The sequence below is a fragment of the Calypte anna genome, chromosome 20, assembly GCF_003957555.1.
Source record: "Calypte anna isolate BGI_N300 chromosome 20, bCalAnn1_v1.p, whole genome shotgun sequence".
Lineage (NCBI taxonomy): Eukaryota > Metazoa > Chordata > Aves > Apodiformes > Trochilidae > Calypte > Calypte anna.
In genome coordinates, this window is record NC_044265.1 from 13609334 (window position 1) to 13628178 (window position 18845).

Consider the following 18845-nt stretch of genomic DNA (forward strand, 5'->3'; position numbering starts at 1 on the left):
TGGGGAAACACCACATGGATTGAGTGGTGGATGGATTGAGTGGTGGATGGGTTGAATGGTGGATGGGTTGAATGGTGGATAGGTTGAGTGATTGATTTAGTGATTGATGGGTTGAGTGACAGGTTCCTGATTTCCCCTTCAGAGCAGTTCCTGGGGCAGAGGGAGAGGCTGCTGGGCAGGGTGGTGGGGAGGACAGGCTCTGGTGGGGATGGGCAGTGACCCCCCCTCTGTGGGCAGGTGCTGACCAAGCAGCAGCAGGAGCAGGCAGCCAGCAATGACTTCAACTTTGACCACCCTGATGCCTTCGACTTCGACCTCATCATCTCCACCCTGAAGAAGCTGAAGCAAGGCAAGAGTGTGAAGATCCCCATCTATGACTTCACCACCCACAGCAGGAAGAAGGAATGGGTATGGGACACAGAAGGGGGTGGGACAGGAGCACCAGGGCAGGGCAGGGGGCTGCTCCTTGGACCCATCCAGCCTCGTGCAGTCCCTTGGCTTGCTGGCTGGTTCGTGGCACAGATTTTGGGAGGGCAGCACTGCTGTCATGGTCACTAACAACTTGGAGAGATACTCCATGGTGGGGCTGCTCTGGACACGTGTTCTCTGTCTGACCACATCCACTTTGCCTCCCCAGAAAACCCTGTATGGTGCCAACGTCATCATCTTTGAGGGCATCATGGCATTCGCAGACAAGGAGCTCCTGAAGGTGAGGAGGAGTTTGGGATCAGTCTTCCTCTTCTGCAGCCTTACATCAGGGCACAGAGAGAGTCCCTGGTGCCTGTGGGGTCCTGGGCACTGCTGGATGGGTCCCTGTCCTCAGGCATCACCCCAGCAGGTCAGCTCCCCACCCCATAGCCAGGTGGGGGAGATGCTGGGAGAGAGTTTTCCCCTGAGGTTCAGCAGCCAGGAGCTGACTTTCTGCTCCAGGTTCCATGGGCTCCTGCAGTGCTTTGGGGGGCAGGAGAACCAGGCCTTGGCTCTTGCAGGGAGAGTTCAAGCATTCCAGCAGAGACCTTGATCTCAGTCAGTTGTTCCCAGGAACCAGGAGCCAAGTGGTGACCTGGTGGTGACAAGAAGGACCCCACCTCCATGCTGCTCCCCTAGCTTCTGCATTCAGAAGCCAAATCTGTGCTGCTGGGTGGGCACCTCCAGCCCTGCGGGCTTTGCTGGGAGATCTTTTTGGAGAGATGCAAAATGCTGTGGGAGGGAACAAGCCCTGCACCACCCACCCAGCCAACCCCAGGCTAGAAGAGTTCCTTTCCCTGCCAAGGGAGCGTTTGGGTTGTGTTTTTCTGGAGCAATGATGACCTCCAGTGGTCAGCTGGATACATCCCCCAGGAGTGTCCTCTCAGCATCCCTGCCCTGATGGATGGGTGGGTGGATGGATGGGTGGGTGAATGGGTGGATGGATGGGTGGGTGAATGGGTGGATGGATGGGTGGGTGGATGGGTAGATGGATGGGTAGATGGGTGGATGGATGGGTGGGTGAATGGGTGGATGGATGGGTGGATGGATGGATGGATGGATGGATGGATGGATGGATGGATGTCTCTGATGGGTGACCCCTGTCCTCCCAAGGTGAGGGGCAGTTCCATGAGCCTGGGTGAAGCCTTTGCTTTGTGTCCCGGGCATTCATTTCATTTCTTTTCCCTCCTCCTTAAACAACCCGCAGAGCAAAGTGCTGGGCTTGGTCAGCTGGAGGTAAACACCCAGCCTGGTGGGGTTTGCTCCCTCCCTTCTCATTCCAGCTCCTTGATCTGAAGATCTTTGTGGACACGGACTCCGACATCCGCCTGGTGCGCCGCCTGCGCAGGGACATCAGCGAGCGGGGCCGGGACATCGAGGGGGTCATCAAGCAGTACAACAAGTTTGTCAAACCTGCCTTTGACCAGTACATCCAGCCCACCATGAGGCTGGCTGACATCGTCGTGCCCAGAGGTACCTGTCCCCAAGCAGGACAGACCCCATCCCCCTGCCCTGGGCCAGTCCCAGCACCCTCCAGCTGGGGAGTGGCTGTCCCGTGCCATAGGAAAGGTCCCTCTGCAGGGACCAGGGCAAAAGTCTCTGATTTTTCCCTCCTGCCCTGCCAGCTCCTGCAGCTCAGCAACTTAAAGGCTAGAGGGGGCTTCTAGATATTCAATAATAAATTATTAAATATCATTTAACAGTAGCAGGAGTGTCTCCTGCTGGGTGATGCTGTGCTAGGGAAGGGGCAGCAGGTTGGAAGCAGGAGTATGGGGGGGGTTTGGAACACAGTGAGGAGCTTGGGGGGTAAAACCTGCTTTGGGTACTGCCAGCACTTTGGTCCTGAGCAGGCTGTCTCTGATTTTTTTTTTTTTTTCTGGTTCACTCCAGGGAGTGGAAACACAGTGGCCATTGACCTGATTGTCCAGCACGTCCACAGCCAGCTGGAAGAGGTAAGAGCTGCCCAGTTCCTTCTGGGTGTTACTGGTGGGACCAGCAGTGCCCGTGCAGTGGTGGCACTGCAAGGAGCAGTGCTCTGGGTGCAGAGGTGGGGATGCCCTGGCTTCCCCCCCTGCTCTGGTTGTCCCCTCCCATCTTTACTCCCTCCAGCTGAGCAGAGGAGGCTTGGTTAGTGCAGGTTCCTCTGCAAGGTCCAGCAGCAGCCTCCTCCCCTCCCTGGCAGAGCAGATCATCCAGGGACAGTGAGCTGAGTGATGTGTCCTCCCTGCCTGGGGACAACATCACCCCAGACCTTGCAGTACTTCAGCTCTTGGCTCTGGTTCCTCCTCTTCACTCCTTTCCAATCAAGAGCCCACTTTTCCATGTTGTTACCAAACCCAAAGTCTTCTCATGTTTTATGCTCAGCCTGAGCTCCCTGATCCAGCCACGTTCGCCCATCACTTCCCCACCACTGGATTTAAATCTTCTTCTGTGTGTGCTGGGCCAGCCCTGAGCAGAGCTGTGGACCTGGGACCCTCTGATGGAACAGTGTTGTTGTGTGTTGCTGTTCCTCCTCCCACCCCACGGTTGTAGCTTTGCTGCTTTCAGTTGTGGTGATGCTCAGAGCCACATCCTGGGAGGTGGAAGGAGCATGACCTGGAGATGGATGTGCTGGAAAGCAAAGGGCTCCATTCCCAGGGATCTTTTTGAGCCCAGGAGCTGCTCAGCCCCTGGTACAGGACAGCATCGTGCCTCCTGCTCCAGAGCACCAGCTCTGTTGGCAGGATCCCCTTCCCAGAACATCTGGAAAAGCTCTGGCTGGTTGGGAGGTTGGTTCCTCCTCAGCCCTAGGTCACAGGAGCAGGGATCAGAGGGCTGGCACGGTCAGCTCTGGGCTGAGGAGGGCTGGCAGCAGGGAGATGGATGTTTCTCCCAGGCCCTGGGATCTGGACAGGAGCAGGGAAGTTGCTTTTTCTCCCAGCTCCCAGGATCTGGCCGGGAAAGCTCCCGGCTGGATGCTGCAGGGAGTAAACAGATTGCAGCGAGCCAGGTGAGGGGTTGGCTTTGTTTAGGGGGGGGAGGAGGGGAAGAAGGGGGAAAAGGCTACATGGGACTGCAGGAAAATATTCCTATTTTTCCTTTTCTTTTGTCTTGAACCGCCCTGGTGTTGGCAATGCTTAATGCCGAGTGCATTGTGTCTTTGTGTTGCTGCCGCAGCGGGAACTCAGTGTCAGGTAAGAGCCCTCACTCTGTCCTTCCCTGCAGCATTTCCAGTGCCAGCCACTGCCTGGCCAAACCCTCACCTGCAGCCCAGACTGATAGCTCCTGGCCTCATCACCCTCCAAGCTGACCAAAAAGGCCACCTCACCCTTGGCTTTGGGATTCTCCCTAAGGATGTTCCCATCCCGACTCCCAAGGCTGGGGCAGGGTTTTAGCTGGGGACCCCAACTCTCTCTGCTCTTCATCCTGGGATGCTCTTTAATTTCCTTTCATCCTCATAAGACCAACGATTGCTCCCAGCAAGCTCCTTCCCTGATGATTAAACATCATTAAACATCAATTATTAGAGTAAGCCTGGGGGCTAATGGGAGCCCTGGGCCCCTGGCCAGGTGCTGGGGCTCAGCTCCAATGCTCAGGAGGAGCCCAGCAGCTCTGACATGGTGAGAGGTACCCACTTCTGCAGTGTCTGAAGGCTGCACAGCCACTGCCTGGGCACTAACAGAATATTTGGGCCCTAATCCAGCTGGATTTCTGATTTCTCAGTGTCTGCAGGTGAATGCTGTCAGCTGTACACTGATTTATTTAAACCCCTTCAGTGTGTGGATCCAGAGAGGACTTCAGCTCTCTTGCTTCCATTAAGCAGCCAGCTGAATTTCCAAGTATTTTGTAGGAAGCAGAGGGGCTGCACTACTGCAGATGGGTTTCCATTTCCATCGCCATCCTTGCATGGAATCACTTAGCACAAGTAACCCTAAGGTTTACATTTGGTTTACAACAAGCTTTTAAAATACCTAAGAGATAAAAAAACCCAAGCCCTCTGCTTGGCTTATTTCTGCTCAAGCCATTCATTTCCTAGATGAGGCAACTGGATGTTTTGTTTTATTTTATTTCTGTTTGCTTGTTTAACACCACAGGGCCTGACATTTCCCTACAGACAGCAGGAGGTGCCTGTGTGTCTGGAGGTGCAGTGGGAAGGTGCTCCTGGGTGTAGGGAGAAAGCTGTTGGTTAAAAAAATTGCAGGGATAATACTAGAGAGGAGATGGATGTGTGTGTGTGTGTGTCCTGTGTGTCTGGGTATGTACCACAGAATCACAGAATGGGTTGGGTTGGAAGGGACCTTTAAAGGTCACCTGGTCCAGCCCCCAGTTCATACACACACACACACACACACAAGATTTCCTTTCTCTCCAGGGGTTCTTGTGTTTAATCAAATCACCCTCAGTACAGGTGATCTTTTTATGCACCTTAAAAATCAAGTATTTAATAACATGGCAAGAAAGCTTTAGTAATTTTATGAGAGCAGGTTTGGGAAGGTAACTCTGACCTCCAGAAATAGCTCCGTGATATCCACAGCTGCAGATATTTTTATGTTCTGTTAAGACTTGTGCTTTCCAGTGATGCCTTTGCCAGAAAGCCTGGAAAAAATGTCTTGCAGGAAGAGTCTGTTTACCCTCCTGGAGTCCCTGTGCTTTTGCTGCTGCTGCAGTTTCCCATCTGTGGCTCTGAGCCTGGGAGAGGAGCCAGGTGGATGGAGAGATGTGTGGCAGGAGAGCTGTGCTTGGCAAACATCAGGCTTTTCACCTCAAACAATTCCCTGTCCTCTTGTCTTGCTTCATCTACATGTCCCAGTTGGTGCTCTGATGTCCCTGCCTCTTGCAACGAGGTCTTTGTGGCTGGGAGAACCAAACCTTTGGTAGCTCAAACCTCCAGGCTGGGCTCTGGCTGCTGCTGCTGACCTGGAGGATGCCTGGGACAGCCAAGGAGTTCTCCTCCCTGCCTCTCAGCTGGTCAAACAGGTGAATTCTGAGGAGGTCAAAGAGAGTGGTGCCATTCCCTGGACCTGCAAGCCTTGGTTTCCTCCTCCAGGTGTTGGCTGCTGAGGAGCATCATTGCTTTCCTCTGCATTCCCTCCAAGCAGGGGTCAGACCTTGGTGTCCTTGCAGTTAAAATATTTCTTGTCTCCATGTGTGTAAACCTGCACGTGCTGGGGATGTAAACACCCCCAGGCACCCCCTTTCCATCCCTGCCCAGGTGGGAGGTTCTCCTGGAGCCCCTTCCCACTGAGGCTCTCAGCCTCTTCTCCATCCCTTCTGCCCCGTTATCCTAGCCCTGGGACCCAGAACTCTTTTTAGCCCAGCTCCCCTCTCCCATCAATAATTCCCCACCCCCAGGTTCTCCATCAGCTCTGCATGCCCTTTGCCAGTTGTGTCTCTAAATACCAGCCCAGGGAGCAGTTTAATAGCCCGTGCTGGAAATGTCAGCCCTGAAAGCAGCCTCTGTACGTGTTTGAAATGCCTTGGCTGCATCAGCCCCTTTGTAGCTGGATGTCTCTTGTCTGCTTCCTGCTTGGTAGCATGCTCAAAAAAGAGCTGAGGATGTTCCCTGAAGCTCTTCCTGAGAGATGGTCACCTCTCTCTCTTTTTATTCCTTTCTTTTTATTATTTTTTTTTCCTTTAAAACTTTTGTTCTGGGGAGGAAAAAATAAGTTTTCAGGGTGAGGCATTTTCTTGCTGTTCTCATGCCAGCCTGGATTTTCTGTGGTGCTCAGGAGGATGGGAGAAGCTGCTGCCTGCAGCCCTCCAGGCAGGGCTGGGTGAGGGTCTCCCTGCAGGCTGTGAGCTGGTGGTCAGCAGAGGGGCTGATCCAAGGGATGCTGATCCCAGGGCAGGGCCAGGGGAAGGGAATTCTTCCCAGTTGGATAATGCTCACTTCAGGGCTGGGATCCTCCCTGTGCTCCTGGCTTGCCAGGCTCCCCAGGGTTGGAGCAGATCATCTCTCCAGTGGGTTGGATGAAGGTTCTGCAGGTTTGGCTTTGGTCACTGGGGGCTGAGCTTTGCCCTCCAGGTTCCTGCGTGTGGCACCAGCTGGGACAGAGCTGGGACAGTGTCCCTGCTGTGACTCCAGGGATGGAGCTTTCCCCCCATGGAGAGAAGCAGGACAAGGCTTGGTCAGTGTGGGAGCAGCACTGGTGTCTGTGCAGGGCTGGGCTGGTCCCAGAGCCACAGGTTCCCAAGGGCCATTTCCCCCCCTCTTTGACTAATGACAGTGCTTTTTTTTTTTCCTTTGTTTCGTGTCTGTTTGTCCCCCCCTCCTCTTAAACTCTGGTGTCTCCTGCCTTGCCCTCCCTTGGCCATCCCTCCCACCCGGTGACCAGAGGAAGCTGCGCTGGGATATGTGAGGAGGCTGCTGGCAGTGTTTGGGTTGTGACACTAACAGGGGGGGGACACACCTGGGGTGCTGTGTTTGCTGCATTACTAACCCAGGCAGAGAGCTCAGGGGGTTCTGCTTTGCCAGGGCTTGAGGGGGGCTGGAGAGAACATCTTTATCCTGACCCCAAAAATGGGACCTTCGAGAAGCAACCCCAGGGACCCCCCCCAGAACACTGAGCAGCATCCCCAGGCTCTTGGGAATGGGGGTCCTGGCAGGGTTGGCATCCAAATGTCCCCAGACTCAGCACCAGCCCCTGTGTGGGTGGCAGGGAAAGGTGTGGGAGGTGACAAAAAGATGACAGAGTTTCCCTGGGGGCTGTTGGCAGCTCTGGGGGGGGGTAGGGGAGGTGTTCCCAGGCATGTGGGGGTAGGAGAACCTTCCCATCCCATCCCCTGGGACATGGTGCTTGCAGTGATGGAGGGGAGAGGTGGCCCTGGCTCAGGTGTGTGACCCCACTGGCTTCTCTGGTTTGGGGCTCTGCTGGGGGGCTGATTTCTGCCTTCCTCCCCTGCTAGAAATCCTCTCCAGGACCTGGAGGCAAAGCTCAGGTCCTCACCCACCACATGGGTCTGGAGGTGTTCAGAGAGGGCTGGATGAGAACTGTGCCCCTGGGATCTGTCCCCAGGAGGGAGGCAGGGGCAGAGGTGCTGCTGGGTGCTGTGGGAGCATCTCTGGAGGCAGCAAAACCCCCGTGGTGGTGTCAGACAGAGGGGGTTGGCTTCACTTCAAGGACTGGGACCTTGAGGGTCCCAAAGAGGTGGTGGGGCCTGGGGGGCATCCCTGCCATGGGAGCAGAGCCCTCCTGCAGAGTCCTCCCCTGCTACACCAGGACCTGAGATGGCAAAAGCAAAAAGGAGCCCTTAAGTACCCACTGGGGATGGCTGGTTGGGTGTGGGTTGGCCAAAACCAGGAGGTGGCTTTGTGGATGGAGGCCTCAAGTCATCTCACCCTGCCCTCCTCCATTCCTGCTCAGTCATCTTCTCTGTCTCCTTCTCTGCTTCTGTGCCTCTGTGTGTGCATCTGCAAATTAATCCAGGTTTTTGCTTGATTTGAAGTCTGAAATCACTCAGTGCTTTTGTCTGTTTGCTCTTCTCCTCCTCCTCCTCCTCTTCCTCCTCCTCCTCCCCCCAGCATCTCTCTGATGGGGATGCAGCTGCTGGCACGTGTGTGATCTGATGTGTGAATTTTGGAGCCCAGCCCTCCTCCCAGACAAAGTCACTTGGTCCATGCTGCCCAGCCTGGTGGAAACCAGAGTAGATGTGACCTCCATCTCATTAGAGCTGCTCTGAAGAGAGAGGTGACTAATGGGGCTCCATTGTGCAGTTCCCCATGAATGGTGTTCCCTTGATCCCAGAATAGCTCCCAGCCCTGTTAGTTATGTGGAGATGAGTCACACAAAGCTGTAAAGTCTTGAAGCTGTTCCCAATTTGGTGTCAATCTGACTCTCCCTGAATGGGCCAGGAGCTCTCTGAAATGGTCTCATTGCCACCTGGCTCTGCACTGAGCCATGTCCAATGCCACAGACCTGGCTCCCTCTCCCATTCCTGCCATTTGTGGCACAGAGATGCCCACAACATCTCCTGCTCACCCTCTGAGCCCAGGACCCACCACCAGATCAGACTCCTGAGCAGGAGAAGGTTTTTCTATTCCACTTTTCTTCCCAACCAGTAGAAACCAAGAAGATGGAGCAACCCTGGGTCAGCTGCCCAGCAGCTCCTTGAGCTCCACCTGCTCCATGTCCCATTCCCTGGAAGCAGACCCCTTCCCTGGAAGCAGACCCCTTCCCATCACCTGCTCCATGTCCCATTCCCTGGAAGCAGACCCTTTCCCATCAGGGTGACCTTGGGAGGGGACAGTGTTTGCAGGAGGTGACATCTGGGAGGATGGCTCTGGCCGTGTGCTGTGCCCCAGCCTGCAGCCAGCCTTGCCTGGAGCTCTGACCATGGCTTTGGTTTTCAGGGCTGCCCTGGCCTCTGCCCACCAGTGCCACCCCCTTCCTCAGACCCTCAGTGTGCTGAAGAGCACCCCTCAGGTGAGGGGCATGCACACCATCATCAGGTAAAGCCCCAGCACCGGGGTCTCCTGGGGTGGGCTTGGTTTGCTTTGGGTTCCCAAATCCCATCTCTGTCTCTGCCCCGTCCTTGTGGCTTGGGGACACTGGGCAGGGCAGGACCCTGCACCCAGGAGCTGTGCCATGGCTGCTCCATGGTCCTGCCAACAGTTTTTCTGCCTTTTACCTTAAAGCTGACACTGCAATTCCAGGCTCAGCTGGTGGACCCTGTGCAGATGAGATGCTGCCAGCCAGAGGTCCATCCTTCTCCTCCTCTTCCTCCTTCTTCCTCCTTCTTCCTCCTTCTTCCTCCTTCTTCCTCCTCCTTCCTCCTTCTTCCTCCTTCTTCCTCCTTCTTCCTCCTTCTTCCTCCTTCTTCCTCCTTCTTCCTCCTTCTTCCTCCTCCTTCCTCTCCTTCCTCCTTCTCCTTCCTCCTTCTCCTTCCTCCTTCTCCTTCCTCCTTCTCCTTCCTCCTTCTCCTTCCTCCTTCTCCTTCCTCCTTCTCCTTCCTCCTTCTCCTTCCTCCTTCTCCTTCCTCCTTCTCCTTCCTCCTTCTCCTTCCTCCTTCTCCTTCCTCCTCCTCCCTCCTCATCCTCTGACCTCAGGCAGCATCTCCAGGGGGATGTTCTGGTCCCCAGCTGCTTTTCCCCTCTCTAGGAACAAGGAGACCAGCCGGGATGAGTTCATTTTCTACTCCAAGCGGTTGATGCGGTTGCTGATCGAGCACGCGCTCTCCTTGCTCCCCTTCCAGGTGGGTTCAGGGGTGCAGCTGGGGGTGGGCATCAGGCCTGGGATTTCCTCTCTGATTCCTAGCCTGGAGCTGCTCAGGAGCTGGGAGGATCCTGGCACTGCTCCTCTAACCTCCATCAGCCCTTTCCTCCTTGAAGGAAAAGGATCAGAGCTCCCCTGGGATCCATGGGGTGGCCCTGGGTGACAACCCTCTGTCCAGCCTTGGTTTTTCCAAGGGTGTAGACCAGCTGGCTGGCTCCTTGGGACCAGGGCTCTTCCAGGAGCCAGCTCAGAGCTCCTGGTAACATTTCTCCATGGTTTTTTGTGGTTTTTTTTTTTGTAGAGTTGCACAGTCCAGACCCCACAGGGCCAGGACTACGAAGGGAGGACGTACAGTGGGAAACAAGTAAGTGGGGACAAAAGGAATTGTTCAACTGAAGTGGAAGGACACCCCTGGCTTCTTGGGGCTTCCATCAGGCCTGGGGTGGAAGGCCCAGTGCCATACTGGGGTGGTGTGTGCCTCCTGCCCCGTGCATCCTATAAATTCCTAAAGGGTGGGTGGCAGGAGGATGGAGCCTCCAGTGGTGCCCAGCAGTGGGCAGAAGCTGGAACACTGCAAGTTCCATGAGGAGGAACTTCTTGACTGTGAGGATAGCAGAGCCCGAGGTGGTGGAATCTCCATCCCTGGAGACATTCCCAGGTCTCCATCCCTGGAGACATTCCAACCCCCCCAGGATCCCTTCCTCCTCCATCGCTGCCTCCGGAGCGATGCACTCCGGGCAGTCCTGCTCCAGCAGTGGGGTTGGGCTGTACAGGTGAGATCTCCAGAGGTTCTCTTCCAACTCTGATGGTCCTGGGGTTCCTCCTGGCCCTGCTGTGTGCTGCAGATCACCGGGGTGTCCATCCTGCGGGCGGGGGAGACGATGGAGCCGGCGCTGCGGGCGGTCTGCAAGGACGTGCGCATCGGGACCATCCTCATCCAAACCAACTGCAACACAGGAGAGCCAGAGGTACCCCTGGGGGCCACCAGGATGGAGGGGGACCCAGTCATTTCCTCAGACCTCTCCAGCCATCCAGGAGTTGATTTGGGCAGGCGTTGTGGGCTTTGAAAGCTCCTCAAGTGGGCTGTGCCAGTGGGCGGGTGGGCACTGGGGATGGGTTGGTGGCCCAAGTGCTTCCACCAGGACCTACCAGTGGGGTCACCAAGATAGAGACACATTAAAGATCCTTCAGAAAGACAGGGATGCATCAGAGATCCTTCAAAGAGACAGAGACACATCAGAGATCCTTCACAGAGACAGGGACACACCAGAGATCCTTCACCCCTCCACAGGAAGGGTTTGGGTTGCACCTTTGGGGTTGCCAGGACAGCCCCTTGCATGGCCCCTGGAGCTTGCAGCCCCCAAGCTGACCTCTCTCTCCTCCTCTTCCTCCTGCCCAGCTCCACTACCTGAGGCTGCCCAAGGACATCAGTGAGGACCACGTCATCCTCATGGACTGCACGGTCTCCACGGGTGCTGCAGCCATGATGGCAGTGAGGGTGCTGCTGGTATGGAGCTGGGACCTGGGGCAGGGGGGGCTTCACTCCCTAATAACCTGCAGGACATCAGCTGGAGGGAACCTTGTGCTGGAACTGCAAAGAAAGGGAACCAGCATGAGCTGGTGTGGCTGGAACCAGGTGCTGACACCTTTGCCTTTGGGTGAAATCCAGTCTGGCTTGAGTTGGACTTAAGTTATGGTCTTAAGCCTCTGCCAGGGGAGGGTTAGGTTGGATATTGGGAAGAAATTCTTTAAAGAGGGGGTGCTCAGGCATTGGAATGGGCTGCCCAGGGAAAGGGGGGATTCTCCATCCCTGGAGGTTTTTATCCCATGGATTTCTCCATCCCATGGGCTGGGAACCACAGGGGGAGTGGGTCAAGGGTTGGAGCTGAGGATCTCAAAGGTCCTTTCCAACCTAGATGATTCTGGGATTCTGTGGCTTCTTGGTCCTCTGGCCAGGAGCTCCAGCTGGCTGAGAGGAGGAGAAATGGCTCCAATAAAAGCCTTGAGTGCTCAGACTGCTGCTCCCTGGAGGAAAGGGCCATACCCTGCCCTGGAGACCCTTCCCCTCAGCTCTCCCCGTGCCTTCCCTGTAGGATCATGATGTCCCAGAGGACAAGATCTTCCTCCTCTCCCTGCTGATGGCAGAGATGGGTGTCCACTCCGTGGCTTATGCTTTTCCACGGGTGAAGATCATCACCACAGCTGTGGACAAGAAAGTCAACGACCTGTTCCGGATAATCCCTGGCATTGGTGAGCAGGAGGAAAACCAGGGGGCGGGTGATTTTCCAGGCTTCTGTCCCACTCTGTAAAGATGAAGCCCGGGTTATCAGGGGCCCTGGTTTCACCCAGGGCACCCACTGCCTCTCCAGGGTCCTGCTGCCATGTGGGTGCCATGGCACCTGCCCTGAGCCTCCTTCAGCTCCAGGGGGAAAAGCTGGGCTGGGACAGCTGGAGCAGCCCTGTCCCACCTCCTTCCCTAAATGTCACCTTCTCCAAGCTCTCTGTGTTCTTCTCTCCTCACCTCTGCTCTGCCAGGAACCCTCCTGCCAGGGGCTGCTCCCCCAGCATCCCCCCTTGCCCCAGGAGCATTAGTGCTGGGCAGGCTCTTGGCTGATCCCACTTTTCTGTCCTCTCCTGCTGGGATGAGGGCAGGCTGGGGGCTGGCAGGGCTCTGCCATGGCTCCATCCCTCTCTCTCTCTCCTCCCAGGGAATTTCGGGGATCGATACTTTGGGACGGATGCTCCCCCTGACTGGAGTGATGATGAAGATGCTCTGAGCACTTAGCTGGATGTGGAGATGCCCCTGGTGAGAGGCAGCTGCAGCACTGCACCTTAACCCCTCTGCCCACTGCAGATTTCTCCTCCCTCCTCCTCCCCAGCCCCCCAGCACAGATATTTTTTTCAAATCTTACATTGGAGATCTAGGGCATATTTTTTCAGAGAAACAGAAATCCTAGTTTGACTTTCTGGACAGTCGTGTGTCCCAGCTTAGAGAGGAGTTAATTTATTTTAATTTAAATATTTGCCTATGTAACTTATTGGAGAGATTTTATAAAGAAAAAAAATAATAAATTTTTTCTCTGGTTTTCTTGAATGGAGCCGTTCTCTGTCACACCCCAGGGGGTGCCCAGGAGGATCTGCAACCCTGGGAGGTGCTGTGAGCCCCCCAAGTGAAAGCTTGGGACCTGAGGAGAGGCAATTCCGAGCTCAGGAGCTGGAGCTCAGCTGGGATCCCATCTCCTTCAGCTTGGGAAGCTCCCAGACCCTGTTCCAGCTCAGAAGCTGCTCACCTGGACCCCAGCTTGCTCCCTTAGGTCTCCTAAGGGTCTCCAGGAAGCTGGTACCAGCCCAGGAAACCTTGGAAAAAAAAAAAATAAATCAAAGCTTCAAAGTTGGACTGAAGCTGCTCAGTGTAACCCAGCAATGAGCACTCAAGCCTGGGGCAGCAGCACTCAGGGAAGGCAAAATTCAAACCCTGGGGAGCAACAGGAGGAGCCACAGAGAGAGGCCAAGAGTGTGGGGAGGAAACGAGCAGCCCCAGGAAGTGGCTTTCAGCAGAGAAATTTGTCACCTCTGGGGCTCAACACCAACGTTTTTCTTTCCCTGTTTCTTTCACACCATCTCAGGGGTTGGAAGGGACCTCTGGAGATGATCCAGCCCAGGGCAGGTGGCACAGGGTGGTGTCCAGGTGGGTTGGGAATGTCTCCAGGGATGGAGATTCCAGCAGCTCCCTGGGCAGCCTGGTCCAGTGGCTCTGCCACCCTCAGCAAGTTCCTCCCCAGCTTCAGGTGGAGTTTTTACAGCCAAGTTTGAATCATAGAATGGGCTGGGTTGGGAGGGACCTCAGAGATCATCAAGTCCAACCCTTGATCCACTCCCCCCGTGGTTCCCAGCCCATGGCACTCAGTGCCACATCCAGGCTCTTTGGAAAGATCTCCAGACACGGAGAATCCACTACTTCCCTGGGCAGCCCATTCCAATGCCTGATCACCCTCTCCAGAAAGAAATTCTTTCTCATCTCCAACCTAAACCTCCCCTGGCACAACTTGAGACCCTGCCCTCTTGTCTTGCTGAGAGTTGCCTGGGAAAAGAGCCCAACCCCCCCCTGGCTCCAACCTCCTTTCAGGGAGTTGCAGAGAGTGATGAGGTCTCCCCTGAGCCTCCTCTTCTCCAGCCTCAACACCCCCAGCTCCCTCAGCCTCTCCACATAGAATCTGTGCTGGATCCCTTCCCCAGCCCAGTTGCCTCCTTTGGACCTGCTCCAGCACCTCAATCTCCTTCCTGAGCTGAGGGGCCCAGAACTGGACACAGGACTCAAGCTGTGGCCTCCCCAGGGCTGAGCACAGGGGCAGAATCCCTTCCCTGGACCTGCTGGCCACGCTGTTCCTGAGCCAGCCCAGGATGCCAAGTTTGTGCCCATTACCCCTTGTTCTGCCACTGAGCACCCCTGAAAATACACTGCCCCCTCCTCCTGACACCCACCCACCCTTTCCCTGGGGTGACAGCACCCATGCAGCACCCTGTGGGGGTCCCTTGGGGGGGGGGTCCCTGGCTGGGAGGTGGCTCCTGAAGGGCTGAGCTGGAGCAGGAGCTGGGGGGGGTGGTCTGGAGAATCACCTGGAGCTGGCTCTGTGTGGGCTCAGGTGTGATTGGCCTCAAATAGCAGCAGTAGAAGTCTCAAGAGCATCTGAAAAAGAAAAAAAAAAAAAGAAAAAAAGAAAAGAAGCCGTGGGGCTGAGTTCCTGCAGGAGAAAAGCTGAGCCCTGGGCTTGAAAGCCCTGGCAGGAGCTGCAGTGACACTTGATGAGTGTTTGCTAAATATAACTCCTTGTGTGGGAGGCAGGAGAGCTCCTGAGCACAAACACAGAGAGGAGGAAAGGGGGGGACAGGGGGGGCTGCAGGGGTGGCACAAGGGGCAGCAGCATCCCTGGCTCCATGGAGCAGCAGCTTCCTCCATGGAGCTGTGGCTGCCAGGGCAGGAGGAGCCTGGAGGCTCCATGGAATCCCAGACCTGGAATCCCAGATGGAATCCCAGACCTGGGAAGGATTTCTGAGATCAACTCCAACCCTTGATCCACTCCCCCCCTGTGCTTCCCAGACCACACATCCAGAGTCAGCTTCAAAACTTCCAGGATGGAGAATCCACCCCGTTCCAGTGCCTCCTCTCCCTCTCTTCTTCCCACATCTTCCCCATGGTTGGGCTTCCCATGGATGTCCCCAGCATCCCCTTGGCTGCCTGGGGGTGACAAGGAGCTCCCCGGGGCCACCATGGGGATGAAAATCCCCACAGCACATCCCTGAGGATGGGGACAAAGCCCTGGCATGGATCATCCCAACCTCCTCCAGACATCCTGGATGGAGCTTCCCAGTGGCAAATGCAGCAGCAAAAGGTGTGGGGAGGTGGTTTGAGCCTCTTCAGTGCCACCAGGAATGTCCCTGAGCACCATCCTGGATCCTCCTCAGCATCCATCCCCTTAGAGCCCCTCAGCCTCCTCTGGCCACGCTCCAGAGAGCCCCCCAGACCCCTCACCCCACCATTAGCAGCACCAGAAAATGAATTTATTCTGTTTGTGATACTGGAGGAACAGTGGGGGGGGGGGGGGGGGGGGGGGAGAAAGAAACCAAACCACACACACACATAAAAAAAGAAATTCTAAAAATCCCTTTTTTTTATCACTGTGCACCCTGGCAAGGCCAGGCTTCAGCTCTCACAGGAAAGCAGCCAAGAAAAAACCAGAACACAACCAAACCTCCCAAAGTCAACTGGCTTTTTTAGCTCTGGGGTCCCAGCCCCACAGGACCAGCTCTGCTTGGCTTCCTGCCCAGCACCCACAGCCACCCAAACCACAGCTCAGACCAGGCAGAGGCATCTTGAGCCCCATCCCCTCCTCACCAAAACTGGATGGGAGCAGTTAAAAAAATAAAATAAAATAAAATAAAATAAAATAAAATAAAATAAAATAAAATAAAATAAAATAAAATAAAATAAAGCAAAATAAAACAAAACAAAAAATAAAACAAAACAAATAAAAATAAAATAAAATAAACAAAATAAAATAAAACAAAACAAAACAAATAAAAATAAAACAAAAAAATAAAATAAAACAAAACAAAATAAAACAAAACAAATAAAAATAAAATAAAATAAAATAATAAAATAAAATAAAACAAAATAAAACAAAACAAAAAATAAAACAAATAAAAATAAAATATAAAATATAAAATAAAATAAAATAAAATAAAATAAAATAAAATAAAATAAAATAAAATAAAATAAAATAAAATAAAATAAACACACAAAAATAAGAACAACATCTGCTTGACCATCAAAGAGAAACCCCTCATTTGGAGGCAGGCACACCCAGAAGAACTCAAGCCCCTCTGGGTTGTATTTGCAGCAGCTGAACTTGGGTTTCTTTGGACCAGGTGAAACCTCTCATTGCCCCAGGTGGCCCCAGTGCTTGCCCCATTTGTGGGCTCAGTGGGGCTGGAAATCAATCAGCTCAGAACAAAGGATTTCAGCTCCTTCCCAGCCAGGTAACTGCTTTTTTTTTATTATTATTTTTCCCAACTTGTACAGAAAAGGGCAGAATTTAGGGCCTGGAACCTGCCCTCTCTGAGAACTGAGCAGGAAGGTTCTACCTGCCCAGCTCCTGGCAGCTCCATCCCCCAGCTCCTCAGAGCACAATACTGCCAAAAAAAGGAGAAAAATCATTAAAAAAAAAGCTTCATTTCTGTGTCTCACCCACTGGAAACTTTGTCACCCCCCTTTTGGATGACATCCCCCCTTTTCTTGGCCAGGGGCACTCACCACAGAGGCATCTCTAGAAAGCAGAGACCTTTGAAAGCCTTTAAAGTCATCTAAAATCACAAGGCTCCTGGAACGTTGGTACAGCAGCCCCAAAAAGCAGCAGCAAGAGCTCCAGGAGGGTGTTTATTTATTTCTCTTTTAAGATGCTATTTCCTTTCCCAGGTCCCAGCAAAGTTGCAGAGTTTCTTCTCCCTCCCTTGCTGCCACCTTTAGTGTTCATTCCAGAGAAACAGCACTAAGGAGAACTCGCAGAGCCTCGGGTACAAAAGCAGCAGAGTTTGCAGACAGAAGCTTCACTTAACCAGGTGTTGGGGTTTGGTTTTTGGTTTTTTTTTTCCTCTCTAGCACCACAAGTTGTGGTTCAGCACAGAGCACCCATGGGTGCAGCTTCATGGCCAGGCTGCTCTGCAGCATCCTCTCCATCCCCCGTGGGCACTCACTGAGGTTCCAGTGAAACTGCTCAAACATTGGGGTTGGGGTTTTGGGGTTTTTTTAATATATATTTTTATTTTTTTGGTTCTTTTGCTTGACATCCATCCAGCATGCAATGGAAATTTCAGCCCAAGCACCCAGAGTGACAAACAGGAAACCAGCAGGAAGGGTGACAGGGGGACAGCCAGGGCATAAAAGCCACTTTGGGGGGGACAGGGTGGAGGAGAGCAGGACAGAGGGACCAGGAGCTGGCAGCTGGCACAGGGGGGGACATCCCAGGCTGGCAGGTAAGGCAGGGGCTGCCCTGCACCCCCTCCTTCTCCTATTACCAAGAATAACTTCTAATTATTCTCCCATGGCCTCAGCAGGTTTCTGCTCAGCTCCTTCCTGCTAAAACTTCACCTTGCTCAGAGAAAAGAATTGTATTTGGCTTTTTTCCTTTTTTTTTTTTCCTTTTGGTCTTTGCAAGTCTGTAATGTAAACTTACATTAAGCTTAACACCCCCCCCCCCCAAAAAAAAAAACCCCAAACCAACCAACCAAACAACTGGGCACAGATTTCCAGCAAAGGATTTCAGGAAGCTGCAGCTGTGCAATTTATTTAGGAAGCTGAAGCTGAGGCTCTGCAATTCCTGTAGCTCCTCCCTGAAATCTTTTTCTTTCCTTTGCCCCCCAAGGAAGATCCCCAGGGGCTCTGCTGAACTCATCTTGGTTCCATGTGGGGAACCTCGAGGTGCCCTCAGCCCACACCATCCTCATGGGGACGTGGTAGGACCCGAACGAAGGCAGAAATCCAGAAAGGGGCTAAAAATGGGTCACAGATTCTTCTGTGCTTTTCTCAGACAGCTTCACAGCCCTGCCTGGTGCCAAGGAAGTAAAAAACCTTCCTTTGATTTTTTTTTTTTTTTTAATTAGTTCGTTCACTTTAATTGATGAGTTTTTAACATCTCTATTTTATTTTTTTTTTTCCACACTTCCAGCAGACCCCTCAGCCATGCTCCCTCTTCCCCAGGGAAAGGATTTTCAGCATCCCAGACCTTTGGGAAGCCAAAGCAGGAAAAAAACCAAAACCCAACCCAACCAAACCCCAATATTACCTGCCCAGAGAGATGAATTCCAGCTCCTGCTGCTGGCTGCAGCCCTGGGAGCAGCAGGAGGAGGATCTGCTCCTCCCTGGCCCAAGGAATGGCATCAAGGGGACCCCAGTTGGCATGCAGGAAGGTGCTGGATGGGGGGGTTTCTGGGGTGCAGGCAGGCTCCCCATTGCTTCCAGGGACAGAGTTAACCCCTGGCTCTGTCCAGCTGTGCCCATGGGGTACCTGTCCCCTCCTGGGGACACCTCCCTCCTCCTGCCCCTCTCAGCACCCCATTTGGGATGCTGAGCCCAGGGCCAGGCTGGGTGCTGCCAGGTGGGAACCAACACAAAAAAGGGGACAGCAGGGAGGGTGAGCTGCAGCCTGGCTTGGCCCCCCACAAACCCCCCCACGAACCCCCTTTTCCTCTGCACAGCCTTGGCCCCTGGCACCCCCGGGGGAAAGCAGCATCCCCCCAGCATCCCTTGGGAAGGAGCTGATCCAGGCAGAAGTGGAGTGGAGCTGGAGTGGGAAGGCAGAGCCAAGGCCTCCTCTGCTTTGCTTTCCAAATTCCTCCGAGTTTTGGGGGCTCTTGGGGGGGGTGTCACAGGGGCCTCGGCAGCTGCCCACGCGAGGGGCACCTCGGGGGCTGTCTGACCTGAGAATGGTGACACCTGAGGGTCAATCTCAGGTCCGTCACCCCGTGGGATGCTCTCTCCAGAGCAGGACGGGCAGCACCGGCCCCATCGGCATCCCCGGGGCATCCCCTGCAGCGGGGAGGGAGCCGGGAGGTGGCTGCAGCCCATCCCCGGGTGACAGTGGGGATGGGGCAGCGTGGGTGCCAATCCCCGAGGAGAGAAGCGGTGGAAAA

The 18845-nt window shown here is 54.2% G+C and overlaps 1 protein-coding gene across 4 annotated transcripts in view; it reads left to right on the top strand.

Annotated features, from left to right (window-relative positions):
- Positions 1-12753, top strand: part of UCKL1 (uridine-cytidine kinase 1 like 1) — a 20914-nt gene extending 8161 nt beyond the window's left edge. For 2 of the 4 annotated variants that reach the window (XM_030462795.1, XM_030462792.1), the window contains exons 4-15: positions 238-408; positions 638-709; positions 1752-1941; positions 2359-2420; positions 3625-3641; positions 8798-8896; positions 9546-9639; positions 9961-10023; positions 10505-10627; positions 11059-11166; positions 11753-11909; positions 12368-12753. In XM_030462795.1, the coding sequence (XP_030318655.1) occupies positions 238-408; positions 638-709; positions 1752-1941; positions 2359-2420; positions 3625-3641; positions 8798-8896; positions 9546-9639; positions 9961-10023; positions 10505-10627; positions 11059-11166; positions 11753-11909; positions 12368-12444 (1233 nt within the window). In that variant the 3' untranslated portion in view covers positions 12445-12753. Of the gene's footprint in view, positions 1-237; positions 409-637; positions 710-1751; positions 1942-2358; positions 2421-3624; positions 3642-6782; positions 6803-8797; positions 8897-9545; positions 9640-9960; positions 10024-10504; positions 10628-11058; positions 11167-11752; positions 11910-12367 lie in introns of all 4 variants that reach the window. The other 2 variants (XM_030462794.1, XM_030462791.1) reach the window with 1 other exon arrangement.
- Positions 12754-18845: the final 6092 nt, after the last annotated feature.